This window comes from Podarcis erhardii (genome assembly GCF_964252035.2).
Source record: "Podarcis erhardii genome assembly, chromosome: 6".
In the NCBI taxonomy this organism is placed as follows: domain Eukaryota; kingdom Metazoa; phylum Chordata; class Lepidosauria; order Squamata; family Lacertidae; genus Podarcis; species Podarcis erhardii.
This window is the reverse complement of record NC_138510.1, coordinates 67,353,374-67,377,890: the sequence shown is the minus strand read 5'-3', so window position 1 is coordinate 67,377,890 and position 24,517 is coordinate 67,353,374. Positions and strand designations below refer to the sequence as shown.

Genomic DNA, 24,517 nt, shown 5'->3' with positions numbered 1-24,517 from the left:
CCAGATTTTGGGGGGTTTGCTAATACTGAAAAAAAGGCCACTGGCAAGAGTTACGAAGAGCCCCCCAACTGCTCAACCCACCGGCTCCAGGGCGGCTCCGTCCCGAGCCTCTTTCCCGCCTCCGTCGCCTCCCTGCGTTTACCAGCAGGCGGAGCTGCAGGGAGCGGCCCCCACTCGCGGGCAGCGCAGGGAATGGGGCTGGGGGGGGGAGGGAGGCGGGTTAGGGAGGGAGGGAGACAGGGAAGGAAGCGGAAGCGCAGCCGCCGCCGCGCGGCGCTGAAGGGAGTCAAGCGGCCGTTGGGTAGTGGGGGGGGGGCGGATGAGCGAGCGGGCGCTGACGTCTGATGCGGCTGCCGCTGAGAGGGACCGAAGTGAACAAGAAACCGCTGCTTCGGTCCCACCGCGCTGAGTTTCGCGTCTCTCAGCAACCAGGTCAGGCCGCCTCCCTCGGGGCGAGCGGGCGGGGGGGGGGTGAAACTGGTGAGGCGGAGAGACCCGGATGGTGCAGCGGGTGAGGGGAGGGGGCCGGGGGAAGGAGCGCGGAAAGGGAGAGAGCGCGAACAAGAGGAGGAGGAGGAGGAGGAGGGGGGAGGTATTATATCCCCATGTGACCTGCGCGTGCGGGAGCAGGAGGGGGGAGAGGAGGAGGCTCGCGCGCCTCGTTCGAATCCCAGCTGCTGAACCGAAAGGTGCGTCGTGCGCGTGCGCGGCGACGTAACCGCTCCTTTCCCTCAGCCATTGACCATTTTACTCTCCCTCCTCTCTGTCCGTCCGCCCTCCCATTTTCCACGTGCGCGGGGGAGCGCGCACGGCGTACTGCGGGCGCTGTTGTGTATATACAGTATATCTGGGACACGCGGACACGTGCGCGACGCTTCCGCCATGTTGGGGCTCGCAGGAGGCAGGGGGAGGGGTGTGCGCGCGCGTTGAGGTGGGAGTTCTCGCGAGGTCAGCCCTAGTTCCCGTGGGAGCTGGCCGGAGGCAGGATGGCGGCGCTGCGCTGAGAGTGATGGGTAATAATGGTAACGGGCAACCGGGAAGCGAGGTGGGTGGGAGGGGGAGAGAGAGGGAGGGGGCGGCGCGCCGTGAGCTCCTTTAGGCCCGGCCTCTTTAAGTCCGACGACGCGCGTGGGGGCGGGGCTGAACGTCACGGGGAGTTAGACCTGCGAGAGTTTTGTGCGCGTCGGGCTCCTCCCCTCCCCCCTGCGCTTTCCCCACAGTCGAAACTGCCGCTCCGTGGCGCCCCCCCCCCCCGTCGCTGCATCTCAGGTTCTCACCAGAGGTTCCCACATAGTCTTGAGGGCGCCCCCATGACATCTTTTTATTGATGCTCCTTGGGTCAGCCCACTTGGCTCCTCAGCCCTTTAAAACCGTTTCATGGAACCTCTTCCCGCAAAGTTCGACCACCTCCAATGCCCACCTTTGGTTCAAAATACCTTAGTGAGGGCCACATGGCTACTTCCGACTTGCCTTAGTTGAGTATCTTATAGTATTGGATGTTCTGTGCTAAAGGACTTGTAACTGATGCGATCAGCTCGGGGAGACAATTTGGTCTGCAAGGCAAGTTCCTTAAGAAAACTAGACCCAGCAAAATAAACATCATGCAATAGCCCTAATTTGCAGACCTGTTTGCCAATCCTGTTCTCTGCTGCACTGCCTCACAAGTTTGGTTATCAAACTTTTTTTTTTTTAAGCCCATAAGGTATTCTAGAAAAAGCAAAGGTAAGCAGGCTGGCAGAGTACATTATTGTTAGTTTCTGAAAGCATATTTTGCACCACTTGCTTTTGACTGCTGAGCAGGATATTATCCACAGTAGATTTTATGTAGAAAACGATGGGAGCCTGTGGCCCTCCAGATGTTACTGTGTTACAACACCCTGGCCATGTTGATTGAGCCTGATCTGAGTCTAGCAACATCTGCAGAGCCACATGGTTCTACTTGTAGTCACCATTTCCTTTGATGAAATGGGCTTTTGCTTGCAGAGTACATGCTGCAATATATTTACAAATCTTTGCCTTAGGTACCGCTTGTGCAGGGTTGTGCATTCCTCTGTAAACTTGCACAGTCAACCTGGTTTGTCCTGGATTGTTTGAATCTCCTTTTCTCTTTGGCGATCCCTCGTAGCCGAGTAAGATTACCTTCCATGAACACGGTCTTAACAGTGAGTTCGTAAGTGATTGTGGAGGTCAATTCTGGATCCACATGCCCTTCCACTTCCTCTTAGCACATCTCCCTTTCGTCTTGAGTTCAAGCTCAAGCATCTTCAAAGTCCAAGACACCTTTTGGTAAAAGCTGTTCTCCAGTTGGAGCTCTGGCAGGCCAGTGTTTCCCAGTTGTTTGTGTTTATACTACATTTTAGATTTGCCTTGAGAGAGTCCTAAAACCTATTTTGTTGACCCCCAGCATTACACTTTCCATTTTTAAGCACTACCCCCCCCCCAATCCCATAACAAGTTTTAATGTGAGTCTGTTACAAGATCATTTGTATTATCTTGCACTTTTGAGATCTTTGTTTCCTGGTATTGGGATTTTACCTCTGACAAGCAAAATATGCCTAGTATAATTTTATATAAAGTCTGTGAGGGAAGTTCAAAACAATGCATTTTCTCTTTGCAATTTGTTTTAACTATCACACATGTTTCATATTAGTTGCAAATTAGGTATTTTGAGGACTGGATTTTAGTAGCACAATTTTTTTGTTCATTTTGAATTTGTAGATTGCATTCCTTTTACAGTAACTTTATTAGCAAGTATCCTTAACTGTAGTTCTTTTTCTGCTGTTTATGGGTGATCTCAAATTAAGATTATGACTTGGTTGTCTACAACTGTGCCTGCAATTATATGAATAATTCTGGTTTTGTTATTTTTTTACAGAAATAGTTGAAATTATTGAAAAAGTTGGTGACCCAACTAGACAAGAAAGAAACGAGTGCAGGCACCCCCAACCTTCGGCCCTCCAGATGTTTTGGACTACAATTCCCATCATCCCTGACCACTGGTCCTGTTAGCTAGGGATCATGGGAGTTGTAGGCCAAAACATCTGGAGGGCCGAAGGTTGGGGGTGCCTGATACAGTGGAATGCTGAGAATGCTAGAGTTCTAAAAGCTAGCCAAATTCTCTAAATAAGTGTCATACAGTGTTGGTATGCTAACTTAAGTTTGACCCACAAACACAATATTGTCCTAGATGTGTTTTTTCTTTGCAAACACACATTTGCACCTTGCAGAATAGGGGAAGGAATTTGAGAGGGAAGATGGTGTTAAGTATCTCATTCCCCTACTTCTTCAGTCCAATTTGCTCTTTTCTCACTCTTTTTCTGTGGAAGAGTGGATCTTTAGGAGCCAATGAAAGGTTACATACAAATGCATATAATAATTCCTATATTTCTTAACCCAGGTTCACTGAAAAATGCTTGGATTGGTGGTGGTTAGGCTTGAATTCCTACAAGATATTTTTGCTTTCTTTATTTCACTTTGTACTGTAGAAAAGCACGTTGTAGCTCTCATTGTATAATTTTCATAAACAAGTTATTGTACTCTATCCTAAGTAGTTATTTGTTGCTGCAGCAGTTCTTGGCCTTGGCTATTGCATTGTTCTCTCAACTTTTTATAGCTTGCGTATTTAATGGGAGCTACTCCCAAGTAACTATACTTAGGATTTCAGCCTTCAGAAAACATATATAGGTCTCCAGAGTCTCAGCTAATATTAAGAAGTTTGATATTAAAGTATCTTAAAAGATGTCAATAAAATGGCAATGTGTTCCCTTGCTATATTGTTCTCACATAACACAAAGCCATGGTTTGTTTAACAGACCACGAGTTAGCTATGAATTGTCTCACAGGCGATCAGACAAGTCCTAATTTATTTCTCCCAAGTTTGTTTTGTTTTCCAGCTGCTGTTGCTTCATGTTTCATTAGCATCTAGGATGGGGTTACAAAAAACAAAAAAAAAAGTTTAAGGAAAGGTGCCAGATTCACATGTAAGCCTAATTAAAATAAATCAAGGTTTCTAGCATTAAGCAAGTGATAGTTAAGGTTCTAGGTCTGAACAATCAAACAAGCCATGGCTTAGTGTTATGATCATAGCTAGCTGCCTTGGTTTCCTTTTTGGCAAAATGTAGGGAATAATAATGTGTGAACCAGACCTATGTGTAGTGTGCTAGGGATGGTGCAATAATTTTTTGTTTGTTTTGGGAAAATGCGCAAAATATTTCCTAGGCAAAACTTAACGACAAAATTATCATTAAAATAGCACAGTGTGCATGTTAGGTGTGTAATTAAGCAGCTGGTATATATTACCCAGAGTCCTCTTTGGATAACCAAGGAGGTTCTTGCAGTATGCCTTGACAAGCTGGACAGACTTCTAGTTTATCAACTGTGTATGTTTACCTATTTTACACATTTTTAACATTGCATGAAGTTAGTAAGATGGTGAGCTATCATTCCCCCATGCTTAAATTTTATATTTTAATGTCATTTCTATAATTTAATCATGTTTTCAGAACTAGATTTAATGCACAGTTACCTCCTAATAGAAAGCATTTTATTTTACATGGCCCATATATTTAGAAATAGCTGGTTATTTTCTAGCGTATAGTAATATCCTATTAGAGTGGCCTTTCACAATTGTGTAGCAATATTGGTTATACATGTAAGCTATTTCGTGTGTGTGTGTGTGTGTGTGTGTGTGTTTAAGTTGCCATTCCTACTATTATAGCCTGTCTTGTTTTCTTACTTTTGGCATGAAACTTTCTCAATATGTGTTCAAATAATAAAAATAAATAAATCCATAAGCTACAATGCAACTTAAAGTTATTTCAAGGTTCAGAAAACAGGGCTGCAACCCTGTACTGTACTGTACTAAACTAAACTAAACTAAACTAAACTATACTATAGTTCCTCACCCTTGTATTGGGTTTCATTGCTGTGTTGAGAACTTACTGTGGCCAAACTGATTACAACATCAATAGAGGTCACTCTATATTGACATCATTTGAGTATAACTTGGTTTGGTGTTAATATTGGATAAGCTCAAAGGACTGACAAACAATTGGATATCCCAATCTATGAAACAAGCCAACAGTTTGGGTGACTTGTTCCTCATTTTGATTCTTACCTTAATAGATGGAAGACAGTACTACTAATGGCTATAATTTCCCATAATTTAATGTGGCATTATTTTATATTCTTTTGGGTTTAGATTATTATTTGGAAATCTAAGAAATTGTTATGGGCACCACAGAATACCCATTTCACAGAAGAATTAACTTTCCCATAAGCCAGCAAAAATCCTACACTCCCCTAAAACAAATACAGCAGACCCCCCCCAAAAAAAAAAAATTATGCAAAACATTCAGAAAATAACAGAAAATCCAAACAGCTTACTATTTTTTCTGGGTTTTTTTTTTTAAAAAAAAAATATTAGTGTTGATGTGTGCAGTGTTATGTGTCTAAGGGTACTATGGTGCCCCTGGGTGCCACTTTGAAAGTTAAGACCAGCACTTTGAATTGAATTCTGGAACATACCAGGAACTAGTAGAATTCTTTCAATACAGATGAGATATGATCTCTTTTAAGAGTCTAGTTGTGGTTCCTGAAGCAACTCAAGTAGCATGTACATTTAAAGCCTGTTGTAGTAATCTATCATAGAAGTTAGCAGGGTTATGGATAACATTTGGCTTCATGTGATGTGAGATACACCTTTACAACTATCTTTTAATAATAGGCAGTCATCTGAGAAATAATTTCTCTAGCTCCCTCATATGGCAGTGGTACTTTGGGCTCTGTAAAGATTCCTATTCATTTCCAGCACCTATTACTTCATATGAGGATTAGGAGATGTCACTTACTATTTGCAAGTGTCCTTTCAAGGTGGAGTGACAGTTTCAAAACAGGGCGGTCCCCCATACCTCTCCATTCAGCTTCTTCATACTTGTTTGGAGGAGTGCCTCATGTGACCAAGGGAAGGCTTATACTGTATTGCATTTGTGAGGAATGTTGCTAACAGCTATTTGATAGATGTTTACATTTGTATTTGGGGAAATACAAAGCAAAACAAAGAATAGCCGGTTTATTATGATAACATTGCTGATAGTGACACTTTGACCTAAGTTTAAAAAAATCATAAATGCCCACTGAATCTCACAAAGGCATGAAAATGTTACTAATAAATACTTAGATGTTTTGTAAGATCAAATGAGTTACTATTCAATCTCTGGCAAAAGAGGCTGGAATGGAATTAAACTCTAGTTCTACTTTTAAAGTGTGTGGAATTTGGATGTTTGATTTCTTATGTTGGTTTATCATGGCAAATAATGTTGTTTATTTCCCCCCTTCCTTCTCTCACATTTAGAATGTATGACACAAAACTATCTTTTGGAATAGAGAACTTCCATAGGGTGAGCATATTTTAGAAAAAAAAATCCCCCAGGCAATCTAAGGAGTACCAGCTACATATTGCCAGAATGTGACTAATCCCAACCCACCATTATTTCTGTATAAACCTGTCTTGCCCAGCAGTGGGTACAAAAGTGATGCACTTAGGTTCCTGATCCAAAAAACCACCCATTGACAGTTCACAACTTATTTCCTCATCTGACTTGGTGTAAAAATGTAGTTTTCAAGTTTCTGCCAGCAACTGTTCTGCACATTACTTCCAGGAGAATATTGTAGACTCTTGCTCTTGAAGGTGATGAAGCAAACCTTACTTTATCTATACTCTACTTAGAATACTGCATATTGATGAAGGATATTAAATGAATTGAGAGGTAAAAAAAATCACATGACTTTCAAGAACTGTAGCTTATTATTTCCAAACTTACACAGTTCTAGTGCGCACTGTGTACTTAGGTAGCCCCACACTGGCTTAGTTCTATGCCATAGCCCTGTCCTGGCATGGCACAAATTTTTGGCGTTTGTACTACCTGTGGTATGTCTGATAAAAGCAGGAAGTTGTTTAGTCATTGTTTTGACTATGCTGAATACTGAAAAGAGGAGAAAGCCTACACGTTATTGGGGTGAATATATTGGAACTAACAATACGAGGAATGCAATGTTCTGTGACTTACAGTGGTACCTCGAGTTACGAACGCCTCAGGTTACAAATGCCTCAGGTTACAAACTCGGCTAACCTGGAAGAGTTACCTCAAGTTGAGAACTTTTCCCCAGGATGAGAACGGAAATCGTGTGCCAGCAGCGCAGCAGCAGCAAGAGGCCTCATTAGCGTAAGCACGCCTCTAGTTAAGAACAGTTTCAGGTCTTAACCTTAACAGTTTCGGGTCTTAACAGACCTCCGGAACGAATTAAGTTCATAACTAGAGGCACCACTGTATTTATTTTAACTGTAGGTAGCATGGAGGCTCCCTTTGCTAATTGGTGGTAAGGAAAACAGAATCAAAACAATCCATTTATGGACATGTGAAAAAATAATGCTTCCTCCTCAACTACCAAATCTGTGATTTATGTATATTTCACACCACTTAGGAAATGATAGTATCTTTGGGAATGGTCATATGATAGTGAGAGGCTTTCTCTCTCTAATGAGGCTACTTATTAGAGGAATTGCAGGGAATTTTTGTGTCCTTGCTAAAGCTATTGCTAGAGATATTGCTTTTCTGTTTGTGTGAGAGTCTGAGAGGCCAAATGCCATGTTTTTATCCTGTAGTGAGAGGTTTTTGTTAGTTTAAGACTATTATAAATGTAATAGGGAGGTAAAAATACTGTGTTTTGGTGAATTGAACAAGTTCACAATAGGAAAAACAATGTGTGTACAGTGGTACCTCGGGTTACATACGCTTCAGGTTACACACTCCGCTAACCCAGAAATAGTGCTTCAGGTTAAGAACTTTGCTTCAAGATAAGAACAGAAATCGGGCTCCGGTGGCGTGGCGGCAGCAGGAAACCCTATTACTTAAATTGGTGCTTCAGATTAAGAACAGTTTCAGGTTAAGTACGGAGCTCTGGAACGAATTAAGTACTTAACCTGAGGTATCACTGTGTTTTATATATATATATATATATATATATATATATATATATATAGTACTTAACCTGAGGTATCACTGTGTTTATACACACACACACACACACACACACACACACACACACACTTACCAAGTATCCATGCTAACTGATTGCTGTAACAATTAAAGCATGATTGTGATAACATAGAGCACTGCTTTTCAACTAGTGGATTATGTCAACTAGATTATCCATCTGCATTTGATGTCTTAATGAATACCATCCTAAACTGTTAGAAGGCATTCTGTGCCACTTGAGCCTTCAGTGAAAATGATGGTTCTAGTAGCAACCTCAGCCTTGGTCCTTGGTCATTCTAAGGCAGTGGTGAATCCCACTCATCCAAGACGGGGAACATCTTACAAACTGTGCCAGTTTTGTCTGGATTGAATCTCAGTTTGTTTGCCCCCACCCATTCTATTTCTGCATCCAGACAGTGGTCTATTCCCACCAGGCTCTGAAGAGAATGTCAAATGGAGCTTTGTGCCATTTCCAAATGGATGACAATACACTCCAACTCCTTTAACTACTTCGCTTAGCAGATTCAAATAGGTATTTAACATCATGGGGATAAGATAAAAACTTGTGGGATCAGCAGATATGCTGTGGGGTAAAGCAGAAATCCCATGGGACCACATTTTGGAATTGGCCCTGTAGGTAAGTGTAGAACCATCATAAAAAAGTCGTCGTCCTTCCTACTCTTTTTTAACCTACATTGTTTGCAAACAGGAAAGAGTGAATACTTTGAAGGTTGTCATATGCCATGCCATATGGACAGTAAATACACTGACTTTTTCTTAATTCTGTTGTCTCTTTCCTACAGTATCCTTGTTAAAAGAAATGTAAATTGCTTGAAAATGATGTCTGGCATGCATCATGGACATTAGCAATGGTGACTATTAAGCTTAGTGGAGCTACACTGGAATTCCTCAAAGCTCAGAAGAGAAGTTCATATTCTATTCATTTTTGCAATGGTAGGAAATAATTGAAATATATTTGTTTAAAATTATTGTGGTTTCTTGTATCATTAAATCTTTTAAATGCTATTGTATTTATTCTAATGACCAGTTAGATTTACTCTGAAGTCCATGTAAACACCATTTTGTGATAGGATATATATACACCTGTCAACTTACATATACACACAGGTCCTGCTATCCAAATGCATGTTATACAAAAATTCACTTATCCAAACACAAGCAATTAGTATCCAAAACTTGCTGTACATATTGCAGAATCAGATATCCAAACAGCCGGACCTGCATGCAAGACTGTAAGCAGTCTTAAACAAGATTAACTTTTTGCATTTTGCTGGTCCTCAAGCCATTTCAGCAGAAACCATGGTGGGAAGGAGGGAGGGGGAGAGCTCAGACAAATAAGAGAGCATTTTTTCCCTTCCTTGTTTGCATTTTGTAAGTTTCAAAATGTTTTCCTGGGTTTCCCCAGGTTTTCTTGTCATTTTGGGCTCAAAATTCAGTGGTTGGGGACACATTAGAAATTGTTGCATAGGAATCAATTGACTATGCGAACGCTCACCTAACAAACAATTTCCTAAGAACGCATTATGTTCAGGTAGTGAAATCTGCATGTAAAAAAATTGAATGAATATTTAGTATTATGAATTACTTTCTTTCTTTATGGATGAATCTTTTGAAGTCTGAAACCAGACACCCAGGGATGTGATACATCCTCTAGTACAGGCATGTCCAACTCCCAAGAGACTGTGATCTATTCACAGTATAAAAAAAACCTGGCAGTGATCTACCTATTGTCATTGGAGGGAGGAAGAGCGTGCGTGGGGTGGGTGGATTGCCCAGAGTTGTTGAGCTTTTTAGGGGGAGGATTGCACAGAGTTTTTTAGCTTTCCCCCCGTAACTTTCTGTACACGATAAGGCTCCCAGGATCAGCCAGCCAGAGATCTACTGGTTGGACATCCCTGCTCTAGTGAATATTTCTAATTATGATATTTTATAATTAGACATTTTGTCTTGTTTTTAGGTTGTAGTTTTGTTTTATTTTGTGGTATCTTGATCTCTGTAAACTGTCTTTTGTACATTTGTGGAAAAGTAGTGTATAAATGGGTCCACTGAAAAACAAGTAGAATATTGGCGTGCTCAGGGGAACCATGCAGAACTAAGGGGCAGAAAACTCCAACCCCATGCTCAGAAACCATTGGAAATTGAGTACAGTAATATCTCCGTGAATGTCCGCCCCGTTGACCATTTTGGTGAATGTCCGTGAAAAACCCAGAAGTACCGGAATGGGTTACTTCTGGGTTTGCCGCTCGTGCATGTGCAGAAGCGCTAAATTGCGCAGAAGCATAAACCGCTCCGCGTGTATGTGCAGAGCAGCACTTTGTCGAGCGTCCCTTTCGTGGAGCGTCCAGTGCTCCGGAACTGATCCCGGACTCAAAACAAGGTACCACTGTACCAGTTGGAAAAATAAAATGAGTGTGGGTGTATGGTGAATAGGGCTAGGCGATATATAATATATTATTCAAAACCGGTTTGAAGTCTATATCATATCAGTTTCATAATTTTTAACCCAGCAGTATACCACAAATCAATCTCTCTCTCTCTCTCTCTCTCTCTCTCTCTCTCTCTCTCTCTCTCTGTGTGTGTGTGTGTGTGTACACACATACATGCACTATGCAAAAATCACGATGCAAGAAAATCTTTATTTCAGACATGGTGATACATTGTGATGTTGAAAACCAGATATTGCCCAGCTCTACTGTTTGCCTCTGCATACTTCCATCCTTATTTGAGACATTGTGATATATCAGTATACAGTGGTACTTCAGAACTCGAACATAGTCCGTTCCAGAAGACTGTTCGACTTCTGAAACGTTCGAGTTCCGATGCGCAGCTACCGATTGGCCAACAGCTCTGTTTTTGCACAGTGGAAGCCACGTCGGACTTCCATGTTTCGAAGAACATTTGAAAACCAGAGCATTTCCAGGTTTTCGGCGTTTGGGAGCTGAAATGTTTGAGAATGGAGCCATTCGAGTTGCGAGGTACCACTGTATGATGATGTTTAGCTAGTGATATATCAAAACGTTGAAAACCAGATATCGCACAGGACTAGTGGGGAAGAGGAATGCCCTGAGTTAGGAGCTCTTTATAGCTTATATAATCCTGGAGGAGGTCATGCCTGCCTAGCAAGAACCCCTGCCTGGATTGTTCCTGTTAGGAGACGAGGATGCACTGAAAAATTTGTTTCAGGTTTCACTTGTTTGCTATAACTTATAATGCAGTGTAATATAATTGAGATATTTCTCCAATCTACATAGTGCCATCATTTACTTAAGGTGACAACTTGTTTATCTTTGTTCTGTTTCATTTTTAGTGGAAATAGAATCTCTTTATATACAAATCCCAAGGAAAATCCCCAATGCATGTGGTTGTTTGGATCATAATTGATAATGGGTATTGCCTGCTGTTTAACTCTAGTATTTAAAGGCATGGTATGTTAAGAAGAAAGGCTGCATTTCTTGCATGAGATTAGTCACTTTTTAGAAAGGAGTTACGTTGCACCATTGTTAGACTTGTGGCTGTTAAAATTATTTTGAGCTTTTCTGTACAATGAAAAATGTATTGAACAGACTGAGTATTCTGTAGAGAAGTTTTGCAAAGTAACAACTTCAGACATAAGCTACACCCAGTTTCTGTAGTAGGCTGCCTGCTATGCTTTATAATTCTGGGAGGTGGCACTAGTTACACGGAGCAGAGTGTACTCCTGGGAACTGGAAGTTGTTGGATGTGGTTTGTATTGCTTTCTTAGCATTGTTATATCACACTACCCTGCTTTTTGTCTCTGGTACTAATTGAAGACCTAGGCTGTGATCCAGAGAGATGCTTTTTTTGTGCAAGACAATAGCTGCTCATGCCTTTTTATATATAGAAGTGCAGACCATTGCATAAGCCAGGGGTCAGCAAACTTTTTCAGCAGGGGGCCGTCCCACTGTCCCTCAGACCTTGTGGGGGGCCGGACTATGTTTTTTTTTGTGGGGGGGAAGAAATGAATGAATTCCTATGCCCCACAAATAACCCAGAGATGCATTTTAAATAAAAGCACGCATTCTACTCATGTAAAAACATGCTGATTTCCGGCCTGTCTGTGGGCCAGATTGAGGTGATTGGGCCGCATCAGGCCCCTGGGCCTTAGTTTGCCCACCCATGGCATAAGCCATTGCACTACATACATAGGCTGCATGTAAGATTATTACAGAAGCTACTTGTTCAAGGAAAATAGTTGCTCTGCATGCAGGACAGGTTTTCCAGTTTACAGCCATATGTAATTGGTTTACAAATAAATAATATTCCAGGGCTGGTGACTTAAAACCCTTCTGTCACCACTTTCTATTTTATTTTTATCTATAATTTAATTTAAAAGCTAAGTCTTTTTGCATCCCTCTATTATTAAATGCTTGAGATGCATCTACTTTGGATACATAATATTTTGAAAATGAATGGCTGATTCAGAAGATAGTATTAACAAGATTACATAATTGAGAGAGCACTTGTATCAAGCACACAATTATATCTGTTCAGGGAAATATACGTGTAGCACCTACCTCTGCATGGATGTCTAGGGATTTGTGAAATGCAAATATGTATGTACTGTACCTTGTTACCCATGCTTGCTTAGATTGCCATGATTGTGATAGCTTCAGAAAGACTTTTAGCAGTCATAGGAATTACATGCAACTGCTTGCTTATGGATTCATAGGAATCCACATGCTGCTGCTTGCTATACCAAGAACACCTACACGTAGATAGTTATTTCACATCTCAACATATCTTAACCAGCCCTTCATAAAATATAATTGTGTGGAATATGAATTATTATGGTATAGTCATAATTTTTTATGAAAACTAGTTTTTATTCTAATTTGGTTAATATGTGCTAGTTTTCTGACATAGAACTTCCCTATAAATTCCACATCATTTCTCTACTTGGGCATTGTTCCTTATGGACAGAAAGCAATCCAAAACTTTAAATTTATCAGGTATCTTTCAAACAGAATGGATTCTAATAAAAGAAGGAAGCAGTTGGTTCTAAGGGCAGAACCTTCACATGCTCTTTGCTGTGTAATGTTGGAGTTGGTTAGTGCATGTTGCTGATAACGCCACATACGGGACAGCTGCATATTCCTTCATTGCAGAGGGTTGGACTAGATCAGGGGTAGTCAACCTTTTTATACCTACCGCCCACTAATTCATCTTTCTTTATGGTAAAATTTCCTTACCAGTGCTTGATGGAAGGAGGATTCAGCTTGCGCCATAGAACCCCCTACCACCCACCTAGAATCCTGAAACACCCGCTAGTGGACAGTAGGGACCATGTTGACAACCCCTGGACTAGATGATCAGGGTCTTTAAAATGGGGTTTAACTTCATTTTCATACTAGTCTTTTCCACATTTCCAAAACGGACTATCATGGGGAATTATGTCATCTTTGGACATTTATTTGAATCTTTGTACCCTGGCTTCTGCAATGAAGATCTTCAAGCTGGATGATGGTATACATGGTGGTGGTATATAGTCACCCCTCCCCAATGTGCACACATCCCAGTTGTCCTTAGACTGATGGATCAGGGTAGATTGTACTTCCCTTTAGCCCTGCAGTTGCTGGACAACTGGCAATTATAAAGCGGAGTGAAGTGTTCTTCTGGCAGAGAAGCCAACATCATGCAGGTGGCTGCGCCAGGCTTGTCTTCCCTGTGTCATTACATTCTTCATGGAATGCATCAGTGGTTGTGGGACTGCAAAGGTTGGAAAGGTGTGACATGATAAATCCAGAAATCCAGTTCAGTTACAGCTTAATTACTAAGGATAGACCATTTGAAGTATACAACAATTTATTTTCTTGATCAAAGCATCAGAGCATTTGCTTATTGCCAAACCCAGTAACTTTAGTTCAGAATCCCTTGTTAAATTTTAATGAATAATGTATGTTTTCAGTTTTAGGGACAAATAATATTCCCCATTGTGGTTAGACTCCATGTAGCAGGGATGGGGACCTGTAGCCCTCCAGATGTTGTTGAACTCTCACCAGTTCCAGTTAATGTAATAGTCCAGCAACATTGGAAGGGCCATTTGTTGTCCATCCCTCCCATATAGTATGCTTTGTGCACCAGACATTTAGGATTATCTCATCTAGGCTTTGCTTCCTTGATATCATGGCTTTCTGGAAGATAGGAAAACAAGCATTTCATCCTCCCAAATAAAATATTTGCATTAAATATTTCAGATTTTGCTTTTGAAGCATGTTTACATTGATGAGCAGAATACTCCTTTAAAACACCTCACTAAACTGGATAATTTGAAGCAAATGTTCCTTTCATTTACAAGGAGTTACATTAGCTGTTTTCTTTGCATTCATATACAAGGTGTTGTTTTTTTGTAGGGCCTACTTTGTTCCCACTAAAAGGACATAATTTATCATAGTTTTTTCTCCTGAAAAAGGGTATGAGAGTAGTTGTATCACATAGATCAAAATCATGAGCCTCAACATTTGTTTTCCCAGCAGTCCATCTCTTTAATGGAAAAAATAGGAAATGACTTTAACGCTTGGACAGTTTTTACAATTTAGAAGTGGGTATAATTTATTTTGCATTAGAATTTGGTTTTATTTATGTATGTGTACAGATCCATGATCCATGTTCCCTAAATTTATAAGTTACTTCCACTGTTATTCCAAAATTCTTATAATTCTAGTATTTATAAGTGGTTTAGGGAGCCTCTCTGTTGCTTAATATGTTTATATTATTTAGCTTCTAAAACCTTCTGAAAATGAAGCAGAGACTACCATCTTATTCCATAAGATATCAAAGTCACTGGAGTTTAGAATCCCGTCCTAGTTTCTCCTAGGTTTTTCTTTAAAAAAATCTTAATGTTCCATTTGATTATGATTGTGTCTTATCCTGCTAAATTATTTCATCCATTAATTTGGTTTTTAGTGCAGTTGATTTGTACATGAGACTCAATCAATTAAGTACATCTTGATATCTATCAGTTTTAACTTGAGAGTGAAAATGTGGTATAAAATAGTAACAATCCAGTCTTGTACAGGATTACCCTGAAGCAAGTTTCACTAAGTTTAATGAGGCTTACTGCTGAGTAAATGTGCATATTTTTTTTAGCCCCATTTGCTTTATTTTTCCACTGTCTTTATTTCTAGTTTCAGTAGACAAGTTTTGAATTAGAGGCATATATGATCTTCTACTCATTCACTGTTGACTTGTTGATTTGTTTTTGTCAGCAGCTCCTCCTGACAAAAATGAAGGGGAAATGTGTGTGCGTCCTATGGGGCGAATGCAGGCTTTCGCTGAAGCCTGGAGAGTGAGAGGGGTCGGTGCGCACCGACCCCTCTAGCTCTCCAGGCTTCAGGAAGCTATCCGCAAGCCTTGCAAGCCCGGCGGGAGTTCCCGCAGGCTCGCAAGGCTTGCGGGCAGCAGCCTGAAGCACAGGGCGCCCTCTGGAGGGTGCCCCGTGCTTCGCGCAGGTGTCCGCAAGGCTTGCGGGCAGCAGCCTGCAGCCCACAAGCTCGGGGGACAGCTCCGCCTTCCCGCTGTTCCCCGACCTGGTTTGGAGGCTGGCGCTGGGAAGAAGCGCGCTTCTCCACAGCGCCAGCCTCACAAGCTCAGGGGACAGCGGGGAGACGGAGCACAGCCATCCCGCTGTTCCCCGACCTGGTTTGGATTCCCCGACCTGGTTTGGGAGGGAAAATAAAGGGGGGGGGAATTCCTTTATTCCCCCCCCCCAAAAAAACGCAACAACTAGGTGTGTCCTATGGGCCGGTAATTCAGTTTTCCAAGGATTGACCTTGGCACAAGGAAGAGAAGTGATAGTATATCCCACATGGTCTTAGGCTTCTTATATTACACCAGTGGCATAGGACTCATAGGCACAGGGAGTCACATGCCACTGAGTTAACATAAGGACCAAGCATAGGAGAGATAACTGTGAGGTTCTGTTTTAAGAGGTTCTGTGAGGTTCTGTTTTGTTTTTTTCTGCAGTCAGATGATGAAATTCACCACTGTGGTTTTGCTTGAAACAAGCAAATTGTCTTGGGAGATGAGTCCAGTAATTGACTTTCGTCTTAAAGTGTGTGCAGAAATGATAAGCATGTTTGCAACATGCCTCTGGACAAAATTTTCAACTCCTGCTTTAGTCATATCCTTTTGGGTTATGAGTGTAGAAGTAGATGATTCACAGCTTGAGTTGTAGATTTTTAGTCCTTTTTTGAATTATAAATTGAAAAATACTGTTGAAGTTAGATAGAATCTTTTTGTATTTTCTCTTAAATGCATTAGAAATCCTTCCTGTTCATTTAATACTAGAAACAATGTTTATGTAACTTTTCTGTTTGGCTTAACTGAAAGAAAATGATTTTCATTTTATAAACCTGCTTTAGTGTCAAAACCTTTTTCTGACCCTCTGTTAATATAAATAGTAGTGTCAATATTGAGCAGTTAGTGTTAACATATGCTAAGAAATTTAGATGATTGCCCTGCTGTCACAAGGAAACTACCATAATAGAGATCCTTATTTAGTCATAAAATTGAAATGTTAGCATATTTTCTACTACAGACAATGCTTTTTCTCATTGTTTTGTTTACCTTTTTTTGAAGGTTTCGGAATGAGTGGATCATGAGGAACATACTTTAGGGACTTGCCATAGTATGGCTGCTTCTCGATCTACTCGTGTCACAAGATCAACAGTAGGGTTAAATGGTTTGGATGAAAATTTTTGTGGCCGAACTTTAAGAAATCGTAGCATCGCTCATCCAGAGGAAGTTTCTTCTCTTCCACAAGTAAGATCAAGATCACCAAAGAAGAAACCAGAATCTCTGCAGACTCAAAAGGGAAATAACAGTGCACGAAGTAACGATGTAAAACAGCAAAGTTCTAGGGAATCATGGGTAAGCCCTCGAAAGAGGGGACTATCAGCTTCAGAAAAGGATAGTGTTGAGAAACAAATTGTGGACAATTGTGAGAAGAAACAAGGGGAACCTCATTCACCAGTTTTAAAGCGAGTTAAGCGCTGCCTGCGTTCAGAGGGACAAAACAGTTCAGAAGAAGTGTTGTCCTCTAAAACAGGGAAGGAACGATTGGAACGCAAGAGTTCAATACCAGACAATGCTGCAGTCACTCCAGGAGCTAAACGAGCTTGTCGATGTCTTATATTGGACGATAGTGATAAAAGGGAAGTTAAAAAAGTGAATGCTTGTGCAGAAAGAATTAACAGTTTCTCAGTATCCGAAGAACTTGCAGGTTGTCAGACTGTCAATGGAGTTGATGGGAGAGGTCCAAATGCTGCAAAGTGTGACAACTGTCAGCCTGACGGGAATACTGCACAAAACAATGTTGTTTCCTGTTCATCTAAGGAAAAAGATGTTGCAGAAAATGGAAATGCTTTGGCCCACTCATCATTTTTTCTCAACAGAAATAAAGAGGACAGTTTTGTTGACCACAGTGTGCCTTGCACAAATTCACAAGAACAGTTAACATTAGAGGACCACAAACAATTAAACAACTGTTTGCCTGAGGAAACTACTAATCAGGCACATGAGTCAGGTACGGGTACGGGGTCCTCTTCTCAAATCCAGTCACCTTTATTAAGGGATTCTGAGGAGGAAGTAGACGTGGTGGGTGATAGCAGTGCCTCAAAAGAACAGTCTGAAAAAACCAACAGCAACCTGGGCAATTGTCATGACAGTACATCAGTCTCAGGTGAACCTGAACCATCAGTTTCTGTTTTGGACTGTGTTTCCACTCAAATTGCATCTGTGTCAGAACCTCAAGAACACAGATACACACTGAGAACATCACCATGGAGGGTGGGCACAGCAAAAGGTAGCCCTACTAAACATAACTCTCCATGTAGAGAAAATGGACAACTTGAGGAGAACAATCACAGTGCCGCTGAAACGAATGTAGAATCAAGTATTACCAATATCAATGGGTCTTCTGTAAACACAGATACTGTTCTGAATGAGAAAGAGAGAAGTTGTGATTCCGGGGAATATATAGATGAAGGACTAAGTAAACCACCCCCAGAGGCTAGACTTGTTACTGGATCCCTACCATCTGCCAAAGAGAGTGCCAATCTTCATGCTGTAGAAGAGGAAGAGGAAGAGCCTGATGTGTATTTCTTTGAATCAGATCATGTGGCATTGAAACACAACAAAGAGTATGTGTAACTATGGTAACCATGGATTCTGCTTTTTGTTTTTCAACCCCCTAGTTTTTCAAATACTATTACATCTGCCTTAGTGTAATTTCATTTAAATAATAGTTTTCTTTAGAATACACTTGAATTCTGCAAGAACTATGATTTAAGTATATTATTTTAGTGTGAGAATATAGCAGGAAGTTGACTTTAAGGCTGCAATCTTATATCTATCTAGAAGCAAGCCACATTGAACTCAATGGGTCTTATTGCTGAGTAGACATGTATAGAATTGCAGTGTAAAACTTCATTGTTTTTGTTATTGAAAGCTATTTCAGAATTAGAGTTTTACATTTCAGGTTTTATTACAACGTTTGAGTGAAAACTTCATTTTATTAGTATGCTAAATACAATGTAGTCTGTAGAATAGTGATATTAGTGTACATAGCAGAGTGTATAAATTGTCAGTGAGTTATGGCAGTTACATAGTATTGCAAAAGAGATTAGTTTATATAAGCTTCAAATTAATTAACCTGGTTTATGTTGCTAACTTACTGTGTAGCAGTTTCTAAACTTACTGTCATCTGTAAAATCTAGTAATGTTGCATGGAATTCAGCATTGTGAATTTCAGTTTGCACAGATGAAACAATCCCTTCTCTCCTCTCCCTGTGCACTGTTGGGGTTCTACGACTTCCACAAGTCAATTTTGGGATGCATGCAGTGGGGTGTAGAGAGGGGTGGGGGAGCCCCACTGCACAAGCGGAAGTCCCCATTTGTGCAAGCAGAAGTTCTGCTGATCAGGCTTCTTATATGAATCCCTCTCATAATAAAATCATATGGTTCATCAGTTAGGTTTAATACATTATTAGCTGTATAAATATATTGCTTGCCATTTTGACAGGTGGAGGTTGGGAAGGTTTGTGAACTGCATATAACCTTCAAGGTATATAGATAGTGCTTTTCCATGTGAATCCTCAACAGCTAAACATCCAGCAGTGAATTATTCTTAACCGCCCCCCTGCCCACATTTGGCCTTTGCTGGGTACAGGAGGCTGATGAAGTAGCAAAGTGTGGTAGGCTTTGTGGTCAAGATCAGTAGGGGCTTAGACAGTTGGTGTGGGCTGGGAGAGAGAAGTTCAGCTTCTGGATCTTAAATGATAGCCCCTGTATAATGGAGTAGTCAAATATGTAAATAACCCAAGACCTTGTTTATGCAACAAGAAATATTAAGTTACTTTGAATTAATATGTACTTTTGAGATTTGGAGTATGTTAAGAATGTCTTCCTATTCTTGGAGTTAAACATTTTGTCAGTGTTTATTTAGTTGCATTCTGGGTACTGAATAGCTAAAGTATTAAAGGCCAGTTAAAAGGCTAATTTTCTGATGAACAGAGAAACATGATAATTTTCTAGCAATAAATATGGCTTTGTACATTCAGTTGTAACTTTGGACATTGTGACACAGAAGTAGCAGGTGATTGTCTTTCATCTCTGGGATCAGTGACTGTACTATTACTTTTGGAGTCACATCACTTAAAATGGATGTTTTTACTGCTGGAATTAGATAATGTGCTTTGAATAAAAGCAATTGGATTAGAATAGTGTTTTTTCCCTGTTAACATTTTGTGGAAATAACTGCAATAACAAAAATTGGCTGCAGTTTATTTTTCCTCATAAGAATTTGAAACATATTCACAGCTTGACCTTGTTTTTAAGTTATGTTTTCTGTAAATGGATGTTTCCCCACTGTGATCTTTTCTCAGTGAATGCATAATTTTGAAACGGAAAGAACTGCTGGAAGTCAGATGTGGACTGAAAGGCCATATCAAACCTTGTTTGTGTGCTAGAGATGTTTTAGTGGTTAACAGTTGTTGACAAAGTGAAGTTGGATTTATGTTTATTTTTTAAAAGAACAGTGTTGCACCTTACAAAAAACTTTAGTTTTTGTTTGGCACATGTTCAGTCAACACATAAAAGTTGAATATTTGTTCCAAGCCAAAAGCATTGCCTTTGGTGAAGCTGGTACTTGTATATCTGATGATTGTGCTGTCACCAAGGGATTTGCGGGTTTACCGGTATACCTTTTTTGTTGTTGTTGTTGTTTTTAATATCCCACTTTCCTCCCAGACTGGGATTGAAGGTGGTTTACACAAATTAAAGCAACACAGAAAAAAATATACCGGTAGAAAGCTAAAAACATATAAAAGATAATAGTTATCCCCCGGTCTCCCAGAACATGCAGAGAAATGAAGAGGGCACGGCAAAGAGAGACAAGTTGACAAAGCCTTAGGCTGCTGGGGAAGTAACCAGGGGAGGAGCCTTAGAGGGCAATGGGAAGGTGGGGACCTTTAGTCCTTGCAACTGCCTCATTGGGGCAAGGCCTCTTGGGCAGAGTAGCTGTGATCTCTAGGCCTGTGCTGTTTTGGTTTATTTGAATATTGAGCTAACTTTACTGACACCAGGTGGTTTATTGCTGACCTAACCCTTACTCCAGCTACTTTGAATTGTGTCCGAAAACAGACAAGTGCCTGGAAGTAGTCAGTGGAGTTATTATAACAAGGGAATCATATGTTCCCTATAACTGGCCCCTGTTAACCGCCTGGCTGCAGCTCTTTGGGCCAGTTGGAGTTTATGAGCACTTTTCAAAGGCAGCCCCATGTAGAGTGTGCTACAGTAATCCAAACACGATGTAAATAAGGTGTGTGTCTTACTGTGGCCAGATCAGACATCTGCAGTAGTGGGAGTACCTGGTGCACTAGCTTTAACTGTGCAATTGCACTTCTGGCCACCTGGGCATCCAGGCTCAGGACTGAATCCAGAAGCACACCCACACTGTGAACCTGAGTTTTCAAGGGCAGTGTTACTCCATCCAGTACAGGCTGAATCCATATTCACTGTTCTGGCTTCCGACTGATCATGCGTACCTCTGTCTTGTCTGGATTAAGTTCCATTACTGATGGCACACCAGTTTATAACCAAAGACAGTTTAAAACAGTGTCTCCAAATCCCATCCCATTAAGGTGGCCCAGGAGGGTCCAGCAGAACCAACTGGGACATACACTGGGAATTAGACAAGGGAAGCATGTCAAAAGCCGCCTCTGTCCTATAACTAGGCCTAAAACCAGATTGAAATTGATCTAGGTATTCCATCTCATCCAGAAACCCCTGGAGCCTGAGATGCCAGTACACTCTAATACCTTGCCCAGAAATGGGATATTGTTGAATTGTTTGAAAGGTTGGATAAATGGTAGCTGCTGCTTTTTAGAATGTTTCATAGATACATATGGATTAATATCTCATAGGCATCTCAGTAGGCACCTTTTATTTTAGCCTTTAAACATTTGCTGAAAACTTTTATATGTCACTAGGCTTAGGAAGACAATTAAGAATATATCTTTTGTAATAGGTGATTATCTGTGATTTTAATTTTTTTAATGGTTTTTATTGTATTGATATAATTGTTGTAAACTGCTTTGATATTTTTTAATGAAATCACTATAGAAGTATTTTTTATACATAAATAATTTTTGGAATAGTTTGGTTACAACAGCTCTGGCTGCTCTGTAGAAGGCAAAAAGAATAAAATGTGTGTACTTTTTATGGCCAAATCCTTTTTTTCTGATTTTATTTCCTCTAGATGGAAAAAAAGATGCTTTCTCCCCCCCCCCTTTTTTTTTGTAAAAATAACTTTGTGTGTGTGTATGTGTAAAGAATAGCAAATTGAAGAAGACTTGTTACTTCATTTCATTCTTGGATTAATTTCAAAGATTCCCCCTCCCAGTAACCCCAACTTTAGAACACCCAATTGTGTGTGCCAGAATTCACTTTGAAACACATGAAGTAATAAAAAGGATAATGGTTTTAAACATGTTCAGAGTACTTTGTTTCTCATCAGTAAATGAACAAAATGCAATAGCAGAACTAAATAATTTGGGAGGGCAGGATTCTCAGTTTGGGCCTAATGAAGCCAGTCTTCTCATAGGCAAAAAGCTTTGGAATAAGTTATCTATCATGTGACTAATAATTACTGATTCTTATTCCACTTGTCTACTAAAAGTTCCCAAAGGCAAGTCCAACTTAGTTTGCCGACTAAACTGTTAAAAGACTAGAATAGCAAATATCTCATAAAATATGTTTCCTTGATCAACAGCCTGGTTTGGATGGTTATATATCTGCTCTCTATATTCTGAATCATCCTCTAAATTTCTTTTAGTTCAGAGAGACCACTACACCTGGAATTGAGCTCTGCTCTTCACCAGCTCGTATAACTTTTAAACACCTTTTCCAGTTGTTCCTGTTTACAAGTGCTGGTGCTGGAGTGGAGCATCATTCCAGGGTTTGGGTCTAAATACCCAACTTCCTCCTGAGCAAAACTGACAGAATCACACTTGGACTTGAGCTCTCCTCCCAACCCAGCCTAGTCCAATTTGCAATGTTTCTTCAATAGACATGCATTTAACAGGGTTATTTTTCCGATAACCAGTAATGATTGTCTGGAAAATACTGAAACTGATATATATTTACTAAATTTTGAAAACCGACTGCTGACAGAATGTTCTTGATTTTCTAACTATGGTTAGGAAATTATTGACACCCCATTGGCTTCTACATACCTTTACCACTTCTGTGCAACTTCCCCTCACTTCTCTTTTCAGAATTACTTCTATACTGGTGTTAATTCTAACATCCCACTTCTAATCATGTGTATGCTTTTGTCTCTTGTTTTGAGCTCTCCATGGTTGCTATTATCATGAATGCAACCTTAAACTGCACTATAGTCATATCTGAAAAGGGAATGAGGGAAGGGATTTGGGTGTGGAAGAAGATTGTGTGAGACGTGAATGAGGCAACTGGGAGCTTTCAGTCTCACAAACATGGTAAAGGGATCAGGAACACTATTTCTGTCCTGGTACCAGTGGTTTATCATCCTCTTAAAATGCTCTACAAATTGTATTTTCTGTTTTACCTTGCTGTCGTTGCTTATTGTTCTCCAGTCTGGGTTTTAAAGTGTGTTAAATAAATAATTAGTGTATACACAATTAATAATGTGATTCCACAGCAGGAAACAAAATAATTGCTTGAAATAGCAGAATCAACTAAAAAATAATGAAACATTTCCCTTGAGATACAGGACATGCCTTGTATAAACTTATGCAGGAAGTTCATGACTCTTATGTTCTAAGTGAGCCACCTCTGTGCTGTATCAGAACAAACACTAAATCTGTCACATTAGCCTGTTAGTATATTACAAAAGATGCTATGTTTGTTCCATTTTAAATTTATAATACGCTTGGTCTCATCATAAGAATAAAAATAGACATTTATATGTTGCATTTTCAAAACAGGTTATACCCTAACTTCTGATTTATGAAGTATGAATATTTTAACAGTATAGAGTCTTATCTGAGCGCCGCACCCCATAATCGCCTTTGACTGGACTTAACTGTCCAGAGGTACTTAACCTTTTACCTTTACTCTGTTAGTTAATGTTGAATGAGGAGAACCTTACTTTTCTTGACTAGAGAAGCAAAGGTTTATAAAAATGGGCATTCAGTTCTGCCATTGATAAATTAACTTCATACTGTCAGTATGAAGAAAATTTTTGAAGCATTTACTTGTTGGAGATAGTGTTTAGCTTTCTTTTTATGGGTTTTTCATCTGTTATCTGTTTTCATGATGATACAGAAAAAAGACTTATTTAAATTTCCTGTTGTGATATTTCCCTACATAAATACATGAATCAGAAAGTAAAGCATAGAATTCAGTTGTTGTGCTGCTGATAATATAGCAGTAGTTTTATGAGTCCATGCAATTTCATAGCAGTCCTTACATATGTATGGTTCTTTTTTGGTGTTGGCAGGATTTTGATTCTCGTAAGAAAAAAGGCAGATGTAATGAGTTAAGTATTATGTATTTTAAACTTTGTTTCAGTTGCATTAGTATTTAATCATTATGTGAGCCACCTGTGGCAGATGTGTGGTGGAATGGTATAATATATATGTATTCAAAATAATGTTTTGAGATTAAGTTTGTTAGCTTTTGTGTTGGCAAAAAAGTTAATTGTGTTACAGTTGTAAGATTGGAAACCTTGCCTAGGATGAAAAAAGAATTTTATTTAGAATACTAATGAGGTTGCTAGTATTCAATACTTACCATATGCTTGTGTGAATGTATATTTGGGGTGGATCCAGAGATATACCCGTGGGTGAGGTGGAAAGTGACTTTTCCACCCCATCCTCTCCCAGACAGTCTTCTGAAAAGGCCTCTCACTTCCTTTGCTGAATGGGGTTAGATGTGGTATGGGAGACGAAGGGGAAAGA

The 24,517-nt window shown here is 40.2% G+C and overlaps 1 protein-coding gene across 7 annotated transcripts in view; it reads left to right on the top strand.

The window, feature by feature from the left end:
• Nucleotides 1-251: 251 nt before the first annotated feature.
• The window catches only part of ZZZ3 (zinc finger ZZ-type containing 3), a 43,061-nt gene continuing 18,795 nt past the window's right edge, over nt 252-24,517 (top strand). For 4 of the 7 annotated variants that reach the window (XM_081868336.1, XM_081868335.1, XM_081868334.1 and 1 more), the window contains exons 1-3: nt 252-432; nt 8,840-8,990; nt 16,656-18,217. In XM_081868336.1, coding sequence (XP_081724462.1) covers nt 16,707-18,217 — 1,511 coding nt within the window. In that variant the 5' untranslated portion in view covers nt 252-432; nt 8,840-8,990; nt 16,656-16,706. Of the gene's footprint in view, nt 433-867; nt 1,014-8,839; nt 8,991-16,655; nt 18,218-24,517 lie in introns of those variants that run through there. The other 3 variants (XM_081868331.1, XM_081868332.1, XM_081868333.1) reach the window with 3 other exon arrangements.